The sequence below is a fragment of the Ovis aries genome, chromosome 6 (genome assembly GCF_016772045.2).
Source record: "Ovis aries strain OAR_USU_Benz2616 breed Rambouillet chromosome 6, ARS-UI_Ramb_v3.0, whole genome shotgun sequence".
Classification (NCBI taxonomy): Eukaryota; Metazoa; Chordata; class Mammalia; order Artiodactyla; family Bovidae; genus Ovis; species Ovis aries.
This window is the reverse complement of record NC_056059.1, coordinates 116,392,820-116,417,109: the sequence shown is the minus strand read 5'-3', so window position 1 is coordinate 116,417,109 and position 24,290 is coordinate 116,392,820. Positions and strand designations below refer to the sequence as shown.

The following is a 24,290-nucleotide window of genomic DNA, read 5'->3' as shown; positions in this document are numbered from 1 at the left end:
CGCATGAGAAGGCCTTTAAGGATGGTGTGGGGACCTCCCTCCAGCTGCCTTTACAAGGCTTTCTCGGGACTGTGGGATTTGGGCCCAAGAACGCTGCCTGGAGCTCGCAGATTCCGCTTTATTCTTGCTCCAGACTTGAGGCTCAGTGTGGGCTGGCCCATCCTAGTGGCGTTTAGTCTTCGTTCTGCGTAGAAGTGTGGGCTGGCCAGGATGAGTCTCAGCTTACTGTTCCCATGATGATGTGTGTGTGTGTGATCTCACTGAAAGGAGTTCTTTAAGATGCTCTCTGTTTGGAGCTCAGAGTGTGTCAGAAATAGGTTGAGCGGCTTCTCTCCAGGTGTTGTCTCTGAGGAGAAACTGTTGGCCGTGGTCTCCTGGGGGTGTCGTGTGGCTGGGGGTCTGGTCCTCCCCTCTCTGGCGCCAGAGCTCTAATCTGGGAATTCACAGAGTGTCAGTGAGCCCTGAGAACCAGTTGGTGCTGCCACCTTGTTAGGGAGAAGCTCGCTTATGAGTCGGATGCCGCTCTGCTGACTTGTGCTCGTTTGCCGACAGGCACACCTGCCCCGGTGGCGTCTGCGTGTCTCTGACTGCTCAGCTGTGCTCCTCACGCACCCAGCAGTAACAGGGCCAGGTCACTGCCCAGAGTGATGGGGATAGACCTTCTTAAGCAGCACAGTCACCAAGCTCATGCAGCTGCGTAGTCGCTCCCTTCATTCTGTGGGTATTTTTGTGAAGACCTAAATGGGCATCGTTAGAAGTATAGCCCTGTGTCCTTTGGAGGCACAGTAACAAAGTCTTCTCTGATTTCTTAGGAAGATAACTGTGAGTGTGTGGTCTCAGTTCAGCCGTGTTGCACGTTTCCAGGCCTGAGAGTGTCTCTTGGTGGCTTTCGCAGCAAGTTGACAAGCTGTCATTTAGGCATTCTCCTCCTGGACTTCATTATTTGTTGATTTTTAAAAAAATTATGTTTATTTTACACACCACTACTCACTCACCCTGGGCTTCCCACACGGCTAAGTGGTAAAGAATCTGCCTCTGCAGCACAGGAGACGTGCGTTCGATCCCTGGGTTGGGAAGATCCCCTGGAGAGGGCAGTGGCACCCCACTCCAGTGTTCTTGTCTGGAGAATCCCACCGACAGAGGAGCCTGGTGGGCTGCAGTCCAGGGGGTTGCAGAGAGTGGGACACGACTGAGCAGCTGAACAGCAGTGGAATCTCCCTGGCCCTGGCTCCAGACCTTGCGGGGACGTGTTCTGCAGAACTGAAGGCTCTCACTCTCATGTAGGGACGTAGACGCTAAGCAGGGCCCTCCTTGCGGTTCATAAAGAACTGAAGAGTCTGCATACACATACAGCAGACTGCTCTGAGGCATCCCACACTCGAGGGGCTTCCACTCAGCTCTGGGAAAGTCTCCAGTGGCTAATGCTTTATACTCTGCGACAATTTGGAGCAGGTCATGCTTCTCTGAAATACGTGCTGAGTTTCCCAGGAGCCTTATCTTCCGCCCACTTGGGTTTGGCTTCCACAGGTTCTGTTGAAGGCTTTCATCGCGAACCTGAAGTCCAGTTCCCCGACTGTGCGGCGGACCGCGGCGGGCTCAGTGGTCAGCATCTGCCAGCACTCCAGGAGGACGCAGTACTTTTACAGCTGGCTGCTCAGCGTGCTCCTAGGTGAGGCCCAACCGGCCAGCGCCTCGCCCCGGGGTGTGGGGGCCCCTGGCATCTTCCTGAGATAGGCCTTTGAAATTCTTTACTGTCAAGCAGCCCCTCTTCAGCTTCCTGACGGGGTCCTTCAGCCTGGCCAACAGGGAAGTGTGCAGGCGCGCCGCCGGGGCGGCGTGAGGCCTGGGGAAGCCTCTCCCTGCCCTCCTCCCCGGGGCAGCAGTGAGGATGCGCCCGGCGGGGCGGGGCGGGAGCCTTCCTGGGACTGGCCCTCCAGGCTGCACACCGCACGGCCTCGGTACAGGCCCTGGGTGCAGGGAGCCCGAGCCGCAGGGCCATCTGGACGGCTGTAGGCCTGCTGCCCGGGCCTCCCTCCCTGGGGTGGCGGCAGGCACCCGTCCCGGCAGGTGGCGCAGGCAGCACCTGGGCAGCGGATGCAAGAGAGCTGCTTGGCTTCCCTCGCTGCGCAGGGCCCCGCTTAGCCGGGGGCCAAGTGTGCCCCAGCGGCGCCCCTGGGTCTCTGCTCGTGGTCCCGTGCTTTTCTGTAGTGATGCTTGTGCCGTCTGCGTCCCCCCAGCCTCAGGGTGCTGCTCGGGTCTCTTCCTGTTAGCAGAGGGTGCTGCGGGCTCCCAGCAGCGGGCCCGCTGCGACGCAGTCTCGCTGCGGCCTTTGTAGGTTTGCTGGTCCCCGTGGAGGAGGAGCACCCCACCCTGCTGATCCTCGGCGTCCTGCTCGCGCTGAGGTCCTTGGTGCCGCTGCTGCAGCAGCAGGTCAAGGACACGAGCCTGAAAGGCAGCTTCGGGGTGACGCGGAAAGAGACGGAGGTCTCTCCCTCGACGGAGCAGCTCGTCCAGGTAGGCAGCCCCCGAGCTCCACTCCGGCGCCTGTGCAGACAGGACCCGCGCTCAGAGACTCGGCTCCTTTGGAAGAGAAGCGGCAGCATGGAGAGGGGAGGGCTACGCGTGTGGGCTCGAGCTGGGCCTGCCGGCTCAGGCCCCAGGTCATGGCTCCAGGTCCTCGACCGTTGTGTGGCGTGGCAGTGGAGTAAAATGAAGAGGTTTTCAAGATGGTTACATAAGCCCCTTCGGAACAAATCCCAGCCCTTGGGTTATTTCATCTGCGGGTGTTCCACGTGGACCCCTGTAGAGGAGCACTCTTTGTTTCTAATTTTAAGGACAATGCCATTGTCACACCTGAAGGAAAGAGCGTTTTCTTAGCATCAGATGCCCGCACCTCCCTGTCACTGTGTTCTTCCGCTCTCTGGAACCAGCATCCGAATGAGGCGGGCTGTTAGGGTGTCCGTCTCTTTGATTTCTCAGTCCCCTTCCGTGCCTCGTTTCTATTAGAGTTCATTTTTTGAAGAATCAGATCATCAGTCCTGTGGAACTCCTGGCAATCTTATTTTTATTACTTGACTCTCCACTGTGTAAATTAACAGTCCTCTTTGCTGTCTGTATTTCCTGTAAACCAGTAACTGGAGTAAGAGGCTTATCAGAGTCAGTGCACGATTTATAACATGCGTATCTCAGTTCAGTACTACCTAGACAGGATTTTAGAATGAATATTATTGGGGCTGCGTACTCAGAATTTTTTCTGATTTTTTTTTTTTTTTAAGAGGCTTCTTAGTCAAACATTTGGAGACCATCGGCCTCGTGGGGGAAGCAAGCAGGCATTCACTAAATAGCACGGTGGGAGGTGTGGTGTTCTGTAGAGAGCATGGTGCGGGGGGTGTGGACAGGCCATTAATAGCTGGTGCTCTGCGGTGAGTAGGCTTTGACCAGGGACAGAAAGTTGGGAGAAGAGCGCTTTTCGGACTGCAGCCTTCGCGCGGGCCACGGAGTGAGAGATTGAGAGTGTGTGGGCAGGGGTGAGCTGGGTGAGCAAAGGCGTCCAGGCTCTCTCATAGGTCAGCTGGGATGCTGGGGGAAGGAGCGGTGAGAGGTGTGCGGAAAACTGCTGAACTAGAACAGCAGTCCTGGGAGGCCGAGGGAAGCGCCGTGGGAGGTGGTGCTTCATTAATTGCCGACTTCCTTAATAGCTACGTTTCTTCAAGGTGATTAAACGCTATGGCGCCTTGTCACATTAGCAAGCTAGGTGAGATTCTCTCTCAAACATACCTAATCTGTATTCTTTTGACTAATGGCCGTTTTGAATTAAATTATTTTGGTTAAGAACTTCAACTTAACTAATGTAGTTTGGCTAGGTATATTTAAATAGAATTTAAAGTAATCCTGGGCCTGACTAAACTGTTAAGCAAGTCTGGGCAAAACACAGATATTTCTAGATATGCAAGAATTCATTTTGCTTTTAATGTACACTTTTTTCCTTTTTGTGTATGCTTTAAAAAAAATTATTTGAATATGCATTCCAGCAAAATGAGAAACAAATGCAAAAACCCTGAAGCCCTGAGACCTGGGAAACACAGCTAACCACGGACGTGGTGGGAGCCGTTCTGAGATGGCCGTGTGCAGTGGGCCATTCAGATTCTTCACAGAGACAGGAGGTCCAAGGAGCTCCCTGCGGCCATTGTCATGACTGAGAGCTGGAACAAGGGGGGCGGTGTGGTGTGGTGTGTGTCTGTGTGTGTGTGTGTGTGTGTGTCTGTGTGTCTGTGTGTGTGTGTGTGTGTGTGGCGGGAAAACCAGGAAGGTACAGCAGAGAAAACTGTTACCCAGTGTTGGAGCAAATGGTTGACTGATTCTAAGCAAGTGTGAGACTATAAAGAGAACTCACTGAACTGTTATCCTTGGGGCATTCTCTTTCGAGTGATACAGGACTCAGTTCAGTTCAGTTGCTCAGTCGTGTCCGACTCTTCGCAACCCCATGAATTGCAGCATGCCAGGCCTCCCACAGGACTAGTGATAGAGAAACAGTTCTTTCTTCTTGGGTCCAGTCACATTAATAGGCTTTGCAGTGAACGATGTTCAGTTGCTCAGTCGTGTCCGACTCTTCGACCCCATGGACTGCAGCACGCCAGGCTTCCCTGTCCTTCACTGTCTCCTGGAGTTTGCTCACTCGTGTCCATCGAGTCGGTGATGCCGTCCAACCATCTCATCCTCTGTCGTCCCCTTCTCCTCCTGCCTTCAGTCTTTCTCAGCATCAGGGTCTTTTCCAATGAATCAGCTCTTTGCATCAGGTGGGCAAAGTATTGGAGCTTCAGCATCAGTCCTACCAATGAATATTCAGGACTGATTTCCTTGAGGATGGACTGGTTTGATCTCTCCAGTGTCCAAGCGACTCTCGAGTGTTCTCCAGCACCACAGTTCAGAAGCATCAGTTCTTCGTGAATGAGGTTAATGTGCACATTTTGAGGTTCATACTGGTTTTTTAATTCAGTATTTAGACTCAACATCTAGGCAAAGCACAAGTGATTTAAGAAGTTATATCTTAGTGTGTAATGCAGCCCTTAATAACACGAGAGCGCTGACTATGCCTCAGAATTTGGGAGGAGGCAGATGAGGTCAGGGAGCGCAGGGTATGCCTTTCCTCTGTCCACGGACTAAGAAGCCAGGAGAGTCTTTGCTCAGAGCAGACAGGTCAGAAATCCCAGCTTAAGCTTGTGAGCTGATTACGCAGGGCACAGGGTCATGGGCCGACTCCCCAGCTCGTAGCAGGAGAGCAACCACAGACAGTATGTGCACAGCTGTGTTCCAGGAAAGCTGTGTGCAGAACAGCTGCTGGGCCAGGTTTGCCCTGGACTGTGGGTCACAGACGTGTGACCTCGACTTGGGAGGTGCCCATCAGAAGAAGCAGAGACGTCACATGATTCAAAGGAGCCACCTTTGAGACTTACCTTATACACTGCTATACTGTTGTTATAAAATGTATGTATTACTTCTGTGATATCACAGATTGGGCTGCCCAACTTAGCAAATAAAAATAGAGAGCACCGGCTACTTGAGTTTCAGGTAAGTCACCAGTAACCTTGTTGTGTGAGTAGGCTGGAAGTCGCACGGCTCACAGTTACACTTCGGAATTATTTATCTGAAATTTGCATTTAACTGGGCACTCTGTGTATCATCTGGCGCCTCTAATGAAGAAGAAAGGGATAAGTCCATTCTGCTCGCGTACTGTGGCGCAGTGGAGAGTGGTGCGGCGCCTCTAGAAGCTCTGGAAGCCCTGTCTCGGTTTCTGTGGCCAGTGCTGCTTGCTAGGCTTGTGTGTCTGAGGAGCTGTGCGTGCGGTGTGTGTGAGGCTTGATTCTCCTTTCCTGGTCCCCAGCGTAGGGAGAGGGAGCTCTCCATTGCCAGGCTTCTCCTCTTGTGGGAGTGCTCTGCTTATTTTTAAGGAACTAATACAACCGTGAAACAGTCCCGGGACTTTAGAAAACCATGGAAGCGAATCATCACACTGGTAGAAGAGAGAGAGACGTGTTTGGGGGGAGAAGGCACACATTCTCACAGCAGAAGGCAAAAGCCGAGAGCCTGGAGCCTGGCACACACCGTCAGGGCCTCGGCTGGTGGTGACGCGGTGCTCCTGTTTCTAGGTGTACGAGCTGACCTTGCACTACACCCAACACCAGGACCACAACGTCGTGACCGGGGCCCTGGAGCTGCTGCAGCAGCTCCTCCGAACCCCGCCGCCCGAGCTCCTGCGCGCGCTGACCACGGCGGGCGGCGTCCGGCAGCTCGCGGCCGCCAAGGACGAGCCCGGGGGCCGCAGTCGGAGCGGGAGCATCGTCGAGCTGATAGGTAGGGCGTTCGGACGGCCACCCTGGAGTCCACTCTGCCGTGACTCGGCCCTCTCCTGAAACTCGCGCGTTGCTGGTGAGCCACGGGCGGCTCAGTCGCTCGTGACACAGGTGCTCCTGCACCTGGGAACGGGGGTGGTGCGGGCGGGTGAGGTGAGGCTAGCACGGACGCCCGGCCTCCTGACCCGGCCTCGGCCGCCTCCACATGGCAGTTCATCTGTCAGAGAGCAACAGCACTGGCGCTGTTTGCCCGCGACGGATCCCGGGGTCTTCCTGGGGCCCTCGAGGCCTTTGCTGCCCTCTGGGCCCTGCTCTGCAGTCCCACCTGGTTCTAGGCAGCCCTCTGTCCCTCCTCCCCCGGCCCCTCCTCCTCCGCTTTGCTCTTTTTCCCTGTGCTGTTGGGCACTACACGGCCCTGACCCCGCCACACGCTGCTGCTGCAGACCCCCCTGCGTGACTTGAGCTGGAAGTCAGGGGTCCCTGACTGGTCCCTGACTGGTCCCTGAGTGGCAGCCTCTGGACCGGGTCTGGCGCAGCGGAGGCTTCTGGGCCTCTGTGGACCGGCCGCACCAGGCCCTGCGCGTGGGGTCTGCTTGGCGCAGTGCGGGCAAGGTGGCCTTCACCGTTGGTACTGACCAGGGAGGCTGCAGCTCCTGCCTGGGGCCTCGTGCGGGCACAGTGTCTGCCTGAGCCCCGTGGAGGATCTCTTGCTGTGCCAGTCCAGTGGGCTTTGTCCTGAGCTGTCCTTCCTCTGTGGGTGCATGCCTGACAAATGGTTGCTGTCCAGTGATCTAATTTCTAATGACTCTGTCTAATGAAAATGTTGATTTGATTGTTGGTTGACCAAATCATCTGGGTTTTCTAATGTTTTTAGTTTGGCTTTTAAATGCACTTTGAGCTCTTTCGACATTTTAGGTCACATCTTTAGAACTGCATTTTTGAGTGCTAATGTAATTTTCAAGTCATTGACATTAAAGTTATGCAGTTTTATGTTACAGGGTGGTGGTTAAGCACCACCTGTGGAAATAACGTGGAAATAACGTTCACGTGTTTTCTAAAGTTGAATCAGGCTTGAAGATTTTCTAATTTTTTCTGGGTTTCAGCCGCTTGGGACTGCACTCTAACCTGTCATTTTCTGTGACTTACAGCTGGAGGGGGTTCTTCATGCAGCCCTGTCCTTTCAAGAAAACAAAAAGGTGATTATTTCAGAAATGATTGTTGTTTTGAATCTTGCTGCTTTTTCAGCATTTCTCTGATGCAGTTGGCTGTGCCTGTGCCTCTTCTCAGCAAGGTGTATAAATGCAGCTGAAATCTGATAACCAGGCCCGAATAGTTCTGTTGGGTGGCTTCAGAAAGTTACTTGTGGATCAGAATTGGTTTATCTTAAATTTCTCTCTTTTTCGGGGGTGGGGTGCACACCATGTGACTTCTGGGACCAGGGGTTGATCCCAGGCCCGGCAGTGAGAGTGCTGAGTGCTCAGCACCGGACCTCCAGGGAAGTCCCTGTCGTAAATTTCTCACGCTTTAGGTGAGGGATCAGCAAACGTTTTCTGTGAGGGGCCAGGTGGTGCCCTTAGAGCCCTTTTTTTGCAGGGCTTCAGCTCTGTCCTGTGGCAGGAAGGTAGGCATGGATGATGCGAGGCTAACAGGCGCAGCTGCCTTCCAGCACAGCTTTATTTAGTTGCCGACTCCTGCTCCTGTGGGTTTTCTGTTTGTAAAGGCAGTTCATCATCCCAAAGAAACTTGTTTGGTATTAGTCAGGGATAATGTTTGGTTAGTTATTTGGTTAATTTGGGCCCGGTTGTCATTTTTCAGCCATATTTACCTTTGTACATACCCAAGTTTTCTGATATAATCATTTTTATTTAATCAAAGTTCTTCTGATACGGTCTGGAAGTTTTGGTACACATCAGACTTACAGCACTAATTATTTTCTTCCTCTGCTCTAGATTTCCATAGGAAACTATTGCTGTTTTCTATTTTGAAATTCTAAAAGACTTCTTTTTTTTAAATTGACATATAAAAGCTAATTTTTTACATATAACATAACATGCTAGTGTCTTGAGTGTTTAATTGAGACAGCCTAATGCCTAATATTATTTGTAGTGTTGAATGGGATCTTAATAGGAATAATATTTTAGTCCTGGCTGGATTAGGTAAACGTTTCCTAGAATACTTGCAGTTAACAATATTTGGGTCATCATATGGAGAAGGAAATGGCACTCCACTCCAGTCTTCTTGCCTGGAGAATCCCCGTGGACAGAGGAGCCTGGTGGGCTGCAGTCCATGGGGTCGCATGGAGTCAGACACGTTTGAAGCAGCGTTGTACGCATGCGTGCACAGATCATCATGGTGTGGGATCCTTTCAGGTTTGAGATTTTGGGGAAAACCCTGAGATTTCTTGAAAGCTGAAAGACTTCTGTCGAAAGCTCGTGTTTCCCCCCTTGGCCTGGGAGGAGGCTTCAGGCGTGTTTCCCCCCTTGGCCTGGGAGGAGGCTTCAGGCGTGTTTCCCCCCTTGGCCTGGGAGGAGGCTTCAGGCGTGTTTCTTCCTTTGGCCTGGGAGGAGGCTTCAGGCGTGTTTCCCCCCTTGGCCTGGGAGGAGGCTTCAGGTGTGTTTCTTCCCTTGCCCTGGGAGGAGGCTTCAGGCGTGTTTCCCCCCTTGGCCTGGGAGGAGGCTTCAGGCGTGTTTCCCCCCTTGGCCTGGGAGGAGACTTCAGGCATGTTTCCCTCCTTGGCCTGGGAGGAGGCTTCAGGCGTGTGGATTTCCCTGGCACTGCCTTGTCTCGCCTCTTGGTCTCTTTCTGAGGATGAGGCCATGGCAGGTTGAGGTTGAGATGTCTTTTGAGGGCTGGAATGTGGAAGTTGTGCTCAGGCTGTTTGTCATTTTTGAGTGTGTTGCTGTTGTCCTTTAGAGCTGCAGGTGGCATACTTTTCTGCCGTAGCTGCAAGATCCTTCTTTTCAGGTGAAATCTGCCAGTATATGAGAGAGAGAGACAGAGCTGTTGGGTGTCAGATCGGGGTGAGGGTGGGGGGCCTGGCCTGGCCTTGCCCCCTTGTTGGGGGAGCTCCTTGGAACAGACTTGCAGACTGCTGTTTCCAAGGACGGAGGCTGCTTCGTTAACTCTGAGCCCACAGGTTGGAGTGCTACTTGCTTTCTCAAGGTAAGTCACTGTTCTGTGATGAAGGGCTGTGTTGTTTAGTAGATGAGCCAAGTTGCTGTGTTAGTTTCTTCTAGGTCCTGAGTTTCCTTTGCTGTTTCCTGGACGGGAGGAGGGCTTCAAAGTCGTATCAGTGTAGATTTATGGAAGTATCACACCTGTGACTTAATCTTTGAAGAGGAGTGAAGTTAGAAATTGGAACTTGCCAGTAATTATTTTGATAGTGTCATTTGATGACATTTATATGTAAAATAACCATAAGGATTTAATGATCCCACTTAAATCACGTTAAGACTGTTGTTTTCTTTTTTCCGTATTATAATTTGGAAACCGTTACCTGTAAAATGTATTTTTAGAATTTTGCTAAAGATGAAATACTAGTCCATCCTCCCAGATCATACAGTACTTGAGTACTGGTTATCAGCAGTAGAAATCCAGCAGGTTAAAAGATAATAAAAGTGACTTTTTCTTGGAGATATGACGTGAATATTCTGGCGGCTAATAGAATGGGTTCTAGCTATAACTTGACATTTTTAAGATTAAATAGTAAATAAATAATTTAATATTGACAATAGTCTTAAGCCAACTAATATTAATTGTTAAAACGTCTGTGGTGCAGGTCGAGCATCGTTGCTCTCAGCTGTCTCTCACGCAGGTCCACTGACGGTGACGGCGCTCTGAGCAGGGCAGCCCTGTGTTCTGTGTTGCCGCTCTAGAGGTCTGAGGCGCGCGGGCGTGGTGGCAGCTGAGAGCAGGGTCGGGTGTGCTGTGCGCTTCCTCTCGGCGTGCACGTCTGTCTGCTCTTCCAAGCTCTTCCTTCAGCACGCTCTGGACTCTGCTGTGTCCTTTCCTAGGGAAAGTGCTCTTCGGAGAAGCGGCACCCTTGGAAGATGACTCGGAGTCCAGGTCGGAGGGCAGCAGCCCCGCCTTCTCAGGTAGTGAGCCCCTTGCTCCTCTCCGCTGACCCCCTGCACCTCAGTGGGTCGTGCTCCTCGGAGGCAGCCGTGAGGCCAGCTTGAGTCTTCTTTCATAGTGTTCACTTTGAAGCACTACCTGTGTGTGTTCTTGGATCAAGTATTTGCTGTTTTCCTATATAGGATATTTTCCTATATCACATACATGCTGTTTTAAAATTAGGTTCATACTCCCTGGGTGTAAGTCTTTTTAAGATGGGAATGGTGGGTAAAGTATCTCATGAATTACATGGGTTGTGAGGAGGAAAATGGGATTAAAAATTGTCTGAGGATCTGAACCAGGAAGAAATGGAAAATAACAGACCAGTTATCAGTATTGACATTGAATCAATAATATCTTTCAACCAGCAAAGTCCATGATCAGATGGCTTCATAGCTGAATTCTCCCAAACATTTAGAGAAGTATTGATACCCATCCTTCTGAAAGTGGTCCCAAAAATTGCAGAGGAAGGAACACTTCCAAACTCATTCTGTGAAGCCACCATCCCCCTGAAACTGAAACCAGACAAAGCTACAGTCACAGCAAAATTCCTGGCCAGTGTCGAGATGAGCGCAGATGCAGTCAAGCAGGGCTCTCCTGGGGGCGCAGGGGCTTCACTGTCCACAAAGCGGTCAGCGTGACAGACCGCAGGGACAGACGGAGAAGGTGAGGAGCATTCGAGAGTGGCTGGGTCTGTATAACCCTGGCCAAATGAGTGTTTTTAGATAACTGAAAATAAGGCTGAAATACAGGGAAAGAAAGTCTGAATACTTCTCAGTGGTGATTATTTATTTACTGGTTTATTCTACGAGATAGAACCCCATGGACAGAGGAGCCTGTCCATGGGGATTCTCTAGACAAGTATACTGGAGTGGGTTGCCATGCCCTCCTCCAGGGAAATCTTCCCAACCCAGAGATTAAACCCAGGTCTTCCACATTGCAGGCGGATTCTTGACCAGCTGAGCCACCAGGGAAGCCCAAGAGTACTGGAGTGGGTAGATTTTTTAAATCACAGAAATAAACTTAAAACATTAAAAAAAATTACAGTTATCCATGTGCCCAAGTGCTCACTGACCCCTGGCCTCCAGGAGTGACGTAGCTCACAGCTGGGTGTGGGTGCTTACGTAGGGTGGGGTTTCTGACTGGGGAGATGTGAAACTTGACGCTGCGGGGGAGTGGGCCTGGCTGAGGAGTCTTGAGCGGGATCTGGGGAGATGGAAAGCCCGCCTTCCGGAGCGCCGCTTGCTCCGAGCTCCAGGCTCTTGTGAGCGCCCCGCCTGTACTCCAGCCTGGCTGCCCGGGAGTCACCAGAGTCTCCATGCCTCTCCGTACTCAGGACGGAGCAGCAGCTTGAGAGCTGGAGGTGGTTTGACAAATGTCGCTTGTCAGACTTGAGAGCTGGCGTTGAAATGCCGCTCGGGAATATTCATAGCATTTAAAAATATCTACTTGTGGTCCTTATTTTATCAACATAGTGATAGAGGAAAAGATAAGTAATCCAGTCAAAATGTTTGAAGGACGCACTGTTTGTCTTGCTTTTGAAATTGGCTAGTTCATATTTTCACTGTATTTAAGGAAGTTTTGCAGTTAAAACAGGTGCTGACAGTGAGTTTGGGGCATTCTGCACATATTCGGTCCCCGTTGCCCGCTCTTGCTCACCCTTTGAGGAGGGAATGTTCCTCTGTCTGCAGCCTCAGCCAAGGGTGAGGCCGGAGGTGAGCTGGCTGCCTCTTCCGGGGTCTCCACCCCTGGCTCCACCAGCTCGGCGGCCGACTCTGCGGGTCACGACATCATCACCGAGCAGCCCCGGTCACAGCACACGCGTCAGACGGACTCGGTGGATCTGGCCGCCTGTGACCTGACAAGCGCCGCCACCGACGGGGACGAGGAGGACATCCTGAGCCGCAGCTCCAGCCAGATGAGCGCCGTCCCTTCCGACCCCGCCATGGACCTGAACGACGGGACCCAGGCCTCCTCGCCCATCAGCGACAGCTCCCAGACCACCACCGAGGGGCCCGATTCAGCCGTGACCCCTTCCGACAGTTCTGAAATTGTAAGTGGTCAGAGGGGGCGACCCGATTTCTGCAGAGGGGCCTTCCCTGGGCCCCAGAGCAGGATCCTCCTGCCTGTTTGTTCCACCCATCTGGCCCGTGAATAGCGTGTAGAGGGCTCCAGCTCAGCTCCTGTCGCAGCTCAGCCCCATCGGAGACCTTCCCCAGAGGAGGCGGCAGGTGTCCTTTGTGCTGGACGTGGAGCCAAAAGTTAGGCTAGCTGATGAGTGCGAGGGAGTGCATTTGGATGTTTAGTGCCTTTTGGGGCACAGGGTAAGTCATTATTGTGAAGATCCTTAGTGAACCTGTTAGTAACAGACCTGCAGTCTTAATGCGGTGTGATTAATAACAGCACTGTGCATTGTTTTAGCACTGTCTGACTTTTCAAGAACCTTGACTACATAGGCCGTCTTATAGAATGTGTCTCTAAGCACCTCTCGTCTCTGAGTTAGTGGACACGAAGCCCTCGAGTGGTCTGAAGTTTGGTACAGGCATAAACTGAGCTTTACAGCCCAGTTTTATTTAAACAATTTCTACTGGCAATTGTTTCAGTACTGCTGAATGTGTTCTGTTTATTGAGATTTTTTTCTTAAACTGGAGTGAATGCAGCAGCTTCGAGAGACACATCACGACGCACTGGCAGCTGTCCGCTTGCCATGTGGACGTGGTTTCTGACGGCCCAGTTGGTTCCCACTGGCTCGGGTGGAGGAATGGGCTCACCACTGGGGTTTTTAGCTAGAAGACCCGGAAGACTTAGCAGAAGATAGGGTAACTGGATTGTGGGAAATGACTCTGATAACTGGGATGTGGGAAATGATTTGAAGTCAGGAAAGGGTGACGAGTACTGACCAGTAGGCAGGGAGAAGGGGAGGCTGGGGGAGTGCTGCGCCCAGCAGCTCGTTAAGTGAGCGGAGGGGGTTTCTGTCGTCGGTTTACTGCGCCAACTTGCGTCTTGCCTGTTTTTTTCTTTTAACCTTCATCTGTCTACTGGCCGTGCCGGGCCTTTGTTGCTGCAGGCTTTTCTCTCGCCGTGGCGAGCAGGGACTGCTCTCTCGCTTTGGAGCTCGGGCTCTGGGGGCTCCAGGGCACAGGCTTGGTAGCTGCGGCTTTCGGGATTCGCCTTCCTCAGCACGTGGGATCTTCCCCGATCAGGGATGGAACCCATGACTCTGGCAGTGGCAGGTGGAGTCTTTACCCCTGAGCTACCAGGGAAGCCCGTCTTGCCTTTTTGTAGGTGATGCTTTCTGGACGGGTTCTCTAGACATTGGACAGAACGACCACGGGAAGTTGTGCGACCATCCTGTCTGGAGCTGCTGCCGCAGCCGTGTGCAGTGGGGCCGGGCTCTGGCCTGCAGGGAGCTAAACGTCTCCCCTGGGCGTTCCTCACCCCTGCAGAGTTCTCTCTGCTTTATGAGGTGCTCCCATAAAGCTCCCGGCGGTTTTTATTCAGTCTGAGTTGTTTGCTGAACACACGCGCTGAGCGCCTGTTACGCTCCAGGGATTGCTCTACACACGGGGGATGAAGCAGAGGGTACAGGCACAGAACCGTTGTCACGGAGCTGGCATTTGAGAGTGCGAGCCCTCAGACTCTCTACACTGAGGGCCGGAGAGTAAACCTCCTTGGCTCTGTGAGCCGTCGGGCTGGTGTTGCACACTCATCTCTGCTGTTGAAGGGCCAGAGCAGCCACAGACAGTGTGTGAGGGAGTGAGCGTGGCTGTGTTCCAATAAAACTTTACTCACAAAAACTGGTGATGGGCCAAGTTTCCCTTCCTCCGTACTAGAGTGTGTGCACGTCTGGGTGGGGCAGATCATAAGCCAGTCATCGGCAGGTTAATAAACACACGGTCAGGTTGCAGTAAGAGCCAGTGAGAAAAGAGCCAGCTGTAGGGGCCAGGATTTCCTCACGAGACTGTCCAGCGTGGTGGTTCAGGGCGTGGCCTGCGGGGAGCCCAGCCTGGTGAGAGCTCTGGCTCAGCTGCTCAGGACCTGGGCAGCCTCCACAGCTGCGGCCCTTGCTGCTCGTCTCCTTACCCACAGAATGAAGCTGGTGATGGTGCTTAACGCTGTGAGACTTGTGGGATAAGGGACGTAATATGTGGGGGTGCTTTCACGCCGGCCGGGGCTGTACTGGGATTTTCAGAAAATGTTGTCTTTTATTACGATAGAACTTCTCATTTTAGCCTGTGTGGGGTGTTTGTTTTTTTAAGTTATCTGGAGAGTGGAGGAAATTTATTTCTTTCTTGATTGTTTCTGCTCATGTATTAATAGCTCAGTTTTGTTTTTTTAATTTTAATTGAAAGGAAAATACTTTTAATGATGCAGAATTTATTTCAGTAATAATCTGCTAACAGTTTTTCAGGTAAATTACAGGGGATTTCAAGTGGATGTGAGAAATTTGGCAGTATGAAATCACCACCCGTGTGTGTGGCTAGATATATGAAATACTGTGCCCCACACTTAGTTGGGTCAGTCCTAGCAGTTCAGGGGGTAACCTATTGTTAGACTTTTTTTTAAAAGACTTTTCCTCATTTTTCACTTGCTTGTGAACACAGAGGTTTTTGCTTGGACTTTTTGTCTTTTTGTAATCAAAAAAGAGAAATGTCCAGATTGGGATTTCTTTGGCATTTTTGGAATCACAAAAGCTTTCCATAACGTGGTAACGTGCGGTCAGTAAGCTCTCGGTACTGTTCACGCCTGCACCCGTGTGCCTTTGAGGAAATGACCTTCCTGTGGGTGTGTACAATATGGTCCACGGTGCTTACGGGGCTTTGCCTCTGCCTTTCCACCTTGGAGGGTGTGCCCCTTGGAGGTGGCGCTTCAGAACCCTCACAGCCCCTCTTGCGCGTCCAGGTGTTAGATGGCGCTGACAGCCAGTATCCGGGGATGCCGGCGGGGCAGATGCAGGACGAGGACGAGGACGCTACCGCCGTTCTTCCTGACGACGCAGAGGCTTTCAGAAACTCTTCCATCGGTACGTTGACTTCAGGCGGTGGACGTAAGTCCCCGACACGCAACTGAGCTCCATTCCGAGATTTTGTTCCTAAGTCCAGCAAAGTGGGCCCAGGTATCCAACTAACATGATCGGCCATGTAAGGACTGTACTGTAATAGGTTTATAATACTTCTCATACTTTTTCCTGGACTTGAAATAAAGACCCGATGGACATGAGTTTGAGCCACTCTGGGAGATGGTGAAGGACAGGGAAGCCTGGCATGCTGCAGTCCATGGGGTTGCAGAGAATGAGACACGACTGAGCGCCTGAACAACAGCAGCCGCTGTGTAGAGGGTGCACGCGTGTGGCGACACACCCTGCACACGTGGACTGGCCTTCGTGGTTGAAACGTGAACACGTGTTCACACCTTGGGAAGTTTGTGGCTGGAAAGCTCGCACGGAGGGGCCTTACTGTCCTACCAAGCCGCCTTGTTTTCAACCCTGACCTCTCACGTCTTAGCTTCCAAGAGGTCTTCTGGTGTCTGTTTCCTGAGTTGTAAATAGCAAATGGGAAAATCAGCTGAGAAATTATCATCCGTTCTTGATGATGAGTCCTGAACTTCGTATTGACTTTGTGTCGATATGTGTATTTGTGTTTTAATTGGAAACTTGTCGATTGACTTAGTCTCTCTCTTTGATTTTGAAGCCCTTCAACAAGCACATTTGTTGAAAAGCATGGGCCACAGCAGGCAGGCCTCCGACAGCAGTGTGGATAAATTTGTCTCAAGAGAGGAAGCTGCCGAACCAGGGGATCCAGAGAGCAAGGTGAGACACTGGGGCCCGAGGCCGCGCCGCGCCCCGCGGGCTGAGTGTTTGAGTGTGCTGTGTCTGCGCGCTCCTGGCTTTTCGTGGCTGCACCTTTGCTCAGCTCTTTCCCCTTCGCATGTCGACCTCGAGTCCGCTCTGCTGTCTGCCTCTCGAGGTGTGGGCGCGTCCTTGAGGACTGCCCGAAGTTCTGCCCTCTTGGGAGTCCTTCCCGGACACACCTGTTGGTACCAAGTGGACTGCACGTGACTTCTTGGACCATCCATCTGATGGTCGTGTGTGGCCTGGCAACATTTCTTGGTCTCGTTCCACTGAATCATCTGTTCACTCACCGTGGTGGGTGCTCGTGCAGCTCACCATCGCAGCCCCTCTGAAGGCTCAGTCGAGTGGCATCTCGTGCCCATGCTGTGCAGCCATCCTGACCATACGTTCACAGGACCGTTTGGTCTTCCCAGACTGAAACTCTGTCTCCACGCGACACTGACTCCCATCCGTCCCTCCTTCTGGCCCCTCTCACCCATCATTCTGCTTTCTGTCTCTTTGCATCTGACTACTCTGGGGGCCTCTCGTAAGTGGAATCACACAGTATTTGTCCTCCTGTGTCCTCAGAGGCATCCGTGTTATAGCAGGTGTCGGAATCCCCTCCGCTGTGAGATGGAGTGGTATTTCGGTACACGTGTTTGCTACGTTTCGCTTTTCTCTTCCTCTGTTGATGGACAGTAGGGTGACTCCCGCCTTCTGTCTGTTGTAAATACTGCTGCTATCAGCGAGTGTACAAATACCTCTTCAGGACCCTGATTTCATCTTTTGGGGGTCCTGCCCCCGAGTGGGGTCGCTGGGCTGCGTGGCACTTCTGCCTCTCACGTTTCGAGGAGGCCTGCACTGCCTGCAGCAGCAGCGGCGCCGCCTCGTCTCTGTTTACTTTCTGCGCTGTGTGGCGTGTGGGGTCTCAGTTCCTTGACCAGGGATTGAACCTGCGGCCTCTGCGTCGGAAGTGCGGAGTCTTAACCCCGGGAAGGCCCTGCCGCTCCACCTTGGATTCCCTCCCGCGGTGCACCAGCGCCGTTTCTCTGCATCTTCGCGAACACTTCTTTCTTTTTTTTCCTTTTTTGAGAGTGGCCATCACACTGGGTGTGCGGTGGTGTATCATTGTGGTTTCTGACCTGCATCTCCCCTAATGATTAGAGACGTGGAGTATCTTTGCATGAGTTAATTAGCCATTCACGTATCTTCTTTGGGGGACTGTCTCTTGAGGTCCTTTGCCTATTTTTAACTCGGGCTGTTTGGTTTTTTCAGTTGTTGCCCAGCTGTCCATTGAGCTATGTCAGTATCATCTCTATGTCGTTTGCCTTTCCCCTGTAAGTGTCCTGTACTCCCAGCTAATTTTAAATTCCTCAAGGACAAGAAGTAGTGCTTCACACTTGGTCCCTCCGTGGATGCCCAGTCACTGTCTGGACCCTGGCCGCGCCTTGTGGAATGGCCCTCTCCTCGCAGCTTTGGGCGTCCCTGGGCGCTTCCCTCTGCCTATGCGGCGTGCTCCCTGCCCGCTGGGCTCATTCGGCCCCAGCCCTAGGGGCCCCCTGTCAGGATTCCCCCCAGGGGTCTGATCCTGCCCCACCGTGCCTTGTGAGGTTGAGCACGTCTCTGAATGCCAAGTTGCTGGCACAGTTGCTGCTCTGGAATTCTTTGTTGGGTGAGCTAAGGAATCAGCGTGTAGGTTCCATGATTATAAGACAGTAAGTGTTGGTTTCTCTTTACAGCCCTGGCGGGTCAAAGGCGACATTGGCCAGTCCACTGACGAGGATTCCGCCCCTCTTGTCCATTGCGTCCGCCTTTTGTCCGCTTCGTTTCTGCTCACAGGGGAAAAGAATGGTGAGCATCAGAGAGCGGGTGCAGAGCTGAAGGGAGCGACTCTAGGTCTCACCTAAAGTTGAGGTCGCCTCGGTCACCAGCTTTGAGCTCTGGCAGCAGCCAGGGCAGAAGCTGGACACGGGCTTTGCTTCTCACTGACAGCAGGGGGGCAAGGAGGCTGGGCGAGGCTGGTTCCGTGGGTCTGGCTCTGTCTGTTTGGAAGCTGAAGGTTTGCCGCTGTGACGCTGACGGTGGCCGCGCGGACTTGTTCGCAGCCTTGGTTCCGGACAGGGACGTGCGGGTCAGCGTGAAGGCGCTGGCCCTCAGCTGCGTTGGAGCCGCCGTGGCCCTTCATCCTGAGTCTTTCTTCAGCAAACTCTACAGAGCGCCTCTTGACACCGTGGAATTCCCTGGTACGTTCACACTTTGTGTCTCGTTCCTCATGCCTGTCCCTGGTTTGGAAACTGTTTCCAGCTCTGACTGCTTTAGTTTTAGAGCACCAAGCTTCCTGAGTGAGTCTGCAGCGCCTGAGCTGTGCGGTAGCACTCCGTAAGGCGCGCCAGTTGTCACACTTTTGGCTTGTTGGATGCCCTACAGATGCGGCGTTTAGTTGAAACACAGAGGAGAGCTATAGAGGTCTGGGAATGTAAGAGCTGATTAACATACGTACTGGGTTTTAGCAAAAGCACAAATTGTGTGTAATCAAAATTGCTTTGGGTCACACCAGCCAGACCAGACATTGACACTCAGAGCCGGCGGGGAGCGAGCCATTCACGCTCAGAGCCAGCGGGGGCTGAGATGAGCTGGGCGGCACCAGCCAGTCTTCCCTGGTGCACGTCCTGGGGCGTCTCCTCGGGTGGGGTGACTGGTGGAAGACTGCTCTGCTAAAGTTACCCTCCCACCTGCTCTCTCTCTCCTCCCTTTCCTTGGGTGAGGGGACAAACTCGTGCTTTTGAAGTTACATTAGATAATAAATGCGGACAACTTTGAGGCTCTCTAGTCATTTTCTTGAAGCAAAATCTTAACCTGGAATTATAACCCAGAAACTCTATTGTGTTGAAGCGGTGTCAAGGATGTGATCAATATAGGGTCTTTAAATCCGGGATGTTTTTACCACTGATGGTTGTTACAGTCAAGTCTTTTCTAGATTAGCATCGCTCCCTTGCCCTTCTTTTTCTTTCCTGAGAATTCAGCCTTTGCCCTGAGTTAGAAAGTTGACGGTAGGGACCTGTACAGTGGCCGGGCCATCTCTCTCCGCAGAGGAGCAGTACGTGTCAGACGTCTTGAACTACATCGACCACGGGGACCCGCAGGTCCGGGGAGCCACAGCCATCCTGTGCGGGACTCTGGTCTGCTCCGTCCTCGGCCGGTGCCGCTTCCATGTGGCGGGCTGGATGGGCGCCGTCAGAGCCCGGACAGGTAACCACCAGCTTTCAGCTTTCAGCGTCGTCGCTCCCGGATGGCCTTCTCGTGTTCAGGTTCACACGAAGGCGTCTGTGCTTGCTCTTCCGGGCAGGAAATACATTTTCTCTGGCGGACTGCATTCCCCTGCTGCAGAAAACTTTGAAGGACGAATCCTCGGTTACTTGCAAGTTGGCTTGTGCTGCTGTGAGGGTGAGCATGAGGGTTGTGACATCATTTCTTTGATTAGTGGAAATTTTACCAATGTTAACAATGATAAGTTAAGCTTAATATTAAATATTTCCTTTCGCAACAGTAATTAAATCTATGTATCTCTCTCTCAGCCTTAGAAGGAAAACAGTGCCAGCAGAGTCAAGATTTAATAGACTTTGGTTTAAATCTCAGAATATTTGTTTGAAATACACTTTTCCTAAAGGGTATCTCTGTCTTGCTCATATTAAGCGTAAAACTTGTTTATTTGAAACGCAGCAGCTCTTTCAGGCCCCTCGAATGCACAGAGTGAGGCACTGGGGTTATTTAATCGCTGTGGTGTTGGTGGTGGGACGGCCCCAGGCCTTTATGAGGTAGCATGTTGAAATGTTCTATCAGCTGGTTCATAACTCACAACTGGCCCAACAGCAGTCCCCGTTAAGCAGTAAAAATCAAACCCCAAACCCTACCATTGTCAGAGTCATGTCCCCCTTTCAAGTGTCACAGCTCGGCCACACTTGCTCCTTGGTCCCAGATGTTTGCCCGATGTTGGTCAGCTTGTGTGTCTGCTGGGGCAGAAGGGAGTCAGTCAGCAGCACTCAGCAGTCCACGCGCGGAGCCACCGCGCACGCGCTGGGGCGGCCTGGTGCCCGGTCCCGTCCGGCAGGGTGCAGGCCCCGGGTCGTGGTGCTGGGCCTGGGGTGGACGGGGGTCCAGCAGGGGCGGCATGTGCCAAGTGTCAGGGGAGAGAGCTGGGCCCCATCGGGCAGGGCGCGGGCCCGGGTCGTGGTGCTGGGCCTGGGGCGGACAGGGGTCCAGCAGGGGCGGCACGTGCGCGGTGGCGGGGGAGAGGGCCAGGCCCCATGCGGCGGCACGCTGGTGCTCCCCCTCGAGGGGACTGCGGTGCGTGTGTGTGGCCGGTGTTCCTGAGCGAGGCCGCTGTCTGGGGGCTGCAGCGGGCACGGGGCGGGGTGCGCGTGGGGTCTGCAGAGGCCCACCCGCCGCCTGCCTTCCAGCTCTGTGTCATGAGCCTCTGCAGCAGCAGCTACAGTGCGTGGGGGCTGCAGCTCATCACCGACCTGCTGGCCCTGCGGAGCAGCTCCTACTGGCTGGTGCGGACGGAGCTTCTGGAGACGGTGGCAGAGATCGACTTCAGGTGGGTGAGGCGGGGCCTGCTGGGTCAGGCTTGAACGGCGCTGGGCGGCCCAGTGCCCAGCTGCAGGTAGTGACCCGTGTCCCTCTCTGTCTGCCCCTCTTCTCTGAGTTGTTACGTCCAGGCAGAGGAGTGGAGTTTTCTGGTAGTCTTAGTCATTCAAGTGTTCTGCACAGCGTGAGTGAAAGAGCTCAGGCTTCTAGAACAATGATGCTTGTGTCACTTGGGCCTGTTGAAACGAGTGCACGCCACGCTGTACTGAGCCTCGGTCAGATGGCGGATTGGTATTGTCACAATTAAAGAATAACTTCTGATGCCTTGCAGTTTATCATTTTCTGAGAAAGCATGATTCCCCATGTTTTCTTTCTATGCTTTCTTTTAGATGGGAAATTTTCTTTTTTGTCTGAGTTCGTGGGGTTTTTTTTAAGCCCCCATTTGTAGAAGGCTGGTTGTGTGCCAGGCTGGGCTAGGTGCCCTCTGTGGGTCATTGTCTTCAGCCTTGGAGCACGTCTGTGAAGTCAGGGCTGCTTCCCACTGCATCTCACAGATGGGACCCTGAGTGGTGGCGGGGGGGACCTGCTGGTCTCTGAGGGCGCCAGAGCCTCAGCCCCCTCCCCACGGTCTGCCCTCCCGCCACCTGAGGCGTTTGAGCTAGTTCCGTAGGGCGCCTGGGGTCTTTCACAACACCAGGTGTACATGGTCGCTTAGAAGAAAAGTACGGAGCACTTTCTGAGTCTGGAGTTGGGAGGAGTGTGCGTTCTCCTTGTTGGAAGCAGCCGTCTTCCTGCCGTGTAGCATGGGGCTGCCTCAGAGCCTCCCCGGGCTCCTGCCTGTGGCCCTGGCCTGGCCGTCCTCCTCCGTGTGCCAGGCAGGCCGTCCGCGTGGCTTTGTTCAGTAGCTGGATTATTCACCGTGATATATGTTCTTTTGTGTTAGGTTGGTGAGCTTTCTGGAGGCCAAAGCAGAAAGCCTGCACAGAGGGGCCCATCACTATACAGGGGTAAGCCCTTCATTTCTGGGAGGCCCTGATTTAACTTCCAGGAGTACACTTTCCTGTTAGTGTGGGATTTCTAGGAATCCGTTTTATCATGAAGCTTGTGATCATATGTGTGACTTTAGGGCTAGTGACGTTGAGTTCTTCTTTACCGGCTTTCCAAGATACCTGATCTAAAATTCATTAAAATACAGAGATCATATATGTTTTTATCATGTTTCTTTCCAAAGCGTTTAAAACTGCAAGAGCGGGTACTCAGTAATGTTGTCATCCATCTGCTTGGAGATGAAGACCCCAGGGTGCGACACGTTGCTGCAGCTTCGTTGATGAGGTATTTGCCCAGTATTCCTCTCTTATTTCATTTTCTTGGTTAAAGTACTACACAACATGACAGTGGGGAGAGAGGTGAAAATTTGGAGGCCATAGGGCATAACCCTAAATCCTTTGAGCTCACTTTCGGTGACTCTTAAGCTATCAAAAAGCATGTTTTTCACTGTCTCAAGAGCCTGAAATGAAAATTAAGACAGCAATAAAGTACTAGCCTCATATTGTAAAAGTAATGGACTTTGATGGCCAGATTTCTGAAGTATGGAGAATAGCACTGAGAAGAAAATTAAGGTCACTAGTCACTAGTTCTCCCGCTGGAGATAGCCACCGTTAGCGTCTGTTCGCTTTATGTGCTTTGTACACGTTTCTTTTTCAAAATTAGGACGCAGTGTCCGTGCAGTTTTGTTATCCTGTTAATTCCCACATAAAAATCATGAGCGTTTTCCTGTGAGAAATACTCTTGTAACAAAGCCTCTGTGACCCCCGCCCTTGTCTGGGGCGCCTCCCTCCGTCCCGTGGCGTTCCTGCTTCTGCCCTGAAGCGGGTGGCGTCTCATGCAGGGTGAGATGCAGGAAGGCTGGAAGGCTCTTCACGAGAAGCTCGGGGTCAGTGGCCGCCTCTTCACTGTGTGGTTGTGGTAGAATCTTTTGTGAGGATTATTTGGTCGGATCCTGATTTTTTATTGATTTAAATAATGAATAATGGTTCAGTGACTTGTGTTATACATAAATGTTTATCTAGTGACTAGCATAACACATAAATGTTTACATATAACTTTTATTTCTAAGAATTAATTCATGGAAGTTGAGTTACTAAGCCAAGCAACCTTTTTTTTTTTTTTTAGCTTTGTTGAAGTAAAATTTTTTTATGTCTTAAAAGTGACCCATCTTAAGTGCGCAGTTAATGGTTTTTGGTAAGCTTAGAGTGTGCAGCCTTCACCGCGACCCAGCTATACAGTATTTCCGCCATTTCACAAGGCTCTGTTGTGCCCATTTGCAGTAGCTCCCAACTCCCACCCAGCCGCAGGCAGCCACTCATCTGCTTCCTGTCCCTAGCGGAGCGTGTGCCTTTTCTGCACACTTTACGTAAACGCGGGCACACGGTCCGCAGATGGACTTTGCACCTGACGTTCCTGCACTCGGTTTCCGAGGCTCGTCCACGCTGGGGGGGCGCCCGTCGTCTGTTCTTTTCGATGTCGAACAGCGTTCTGTTGTGTGGATAACACTGTTTTATGTATACATTCACCAAGCGATATGGTTGTCTCCACTCTTTGACTGTTACGAATCATGCTGCTTCAACTCTTGCCTCCAAAACTTTGAGTGGACGTCCGTTTCCATTTCTCGGGGGTAGATACCGGCAAGTGGGTTTTTATGGTGTTGGTACCTAACTGGAGAACCGCATGGATGGAGGAGCCTGGCGGGCTGTGGTCCACAGGGCCACAAAGAGTTGGCTGAAGCGACTGAGCAGGCGGTGAAGTTACTGTCCAGAAGTGGGTCAGCCTGTCCTCCCACCACCAGAGTAGGATTGTGCCCGAGTCTTTTCACCAAAGCAAGCATTTCAAAAAACGTTAAATATGTGTCAGTTGCTTTAGGCCGTCATTGGTATTTCTTTTTAACATAACTTTTATCTTGTTTTAAAAATAACAACATGTTTACTAAACAAAACTCAGGAAAAATATAAAAACCTTTGTATTCAAACTGCTCAAAGAAAACCAGTTGTGTTCTGGCGGATAGCCCTTTGGTTTTCAGTGTGCAGGTCGCTCCGTGGTGCCTGACTCTTTGTGAGCCCACGGACTGCACAGCCCGTGGAGTTCTCCAGGCCAGAACACCAGAGTGGGTAGCCTTGCCCTTCTCCAGGGGTTTTCCGTGTGGTCATGTGCCTATCTTTGGTTGCGTGTGAGCTGTGCCTTTTCAGGGACTTAACTGGCTTTATATGACTTGCTGGACCAAAGATCTTGAGTCTTTACCATTTTCTGTGAATGACAGTAATTTATTAAACCTTAGGGAAAAATGGTATTTATGACCAGGTCTTCCTGGAAGAAAGAGACTTTAACTAAAGCTAGTGGGGTTCGCACACCACTGT

The 24,290-nt window shown here is 52.1% G+C and overlaps 1 protein-coding gene across 16 annotated transcripts in view; it reads left to right on the top strand.

Annotated features, from left to right (window-relative positions):
• Window positions 1-24,290, top strand: part of HTT (huntingtin) — a 122,087-nt gene that overhangs the window by 32,356 nt on the left and 65,441 nt on the right. For 15 of the 16 annotated variants that reach the window (XM_060416649.1, XM_060416656.1, XM_060416648.1 and 12 more), the window contains 15 exon segments: window positions 1,528-1,669; window positions 2,336-2,514; window positions 6,147-6,351; window positions 7,499-7,546; window positions 10,364-10,444; window positions 12,155-12,516; window positions 15,366-15,486; window positions 16,154-16,272; window positions 18,033-18,144; window positions 18,399-18,536; window positions 19,384-19,542; window positions 19,640-19,737; window positions 20,751-20,890; window positions 21,824-21,887; window positions 22,112-22,212. In XM_060416649.1, the coding sequence (XP_060272632.1) occupies window positions 1,528-1,669; window positions 2,336-2,514; window positions 6,147-6,351; window positions 7,499-7,546; window positions 10,364-10,444; window positions 12,155-12,516; window positions 15,366-15,486; window positions 16,154-16,272; window positions 18,033-18,144; window positions 18,399-18,536; window positions 19,384-19,542; window positions 19,640-19,737; window positions 20,751-20,890; window positions 21,824-21,887; window positions 22,112-22,212 (2,069 nt within the window). 16 annotated transcript variants of the gene reach the window in all.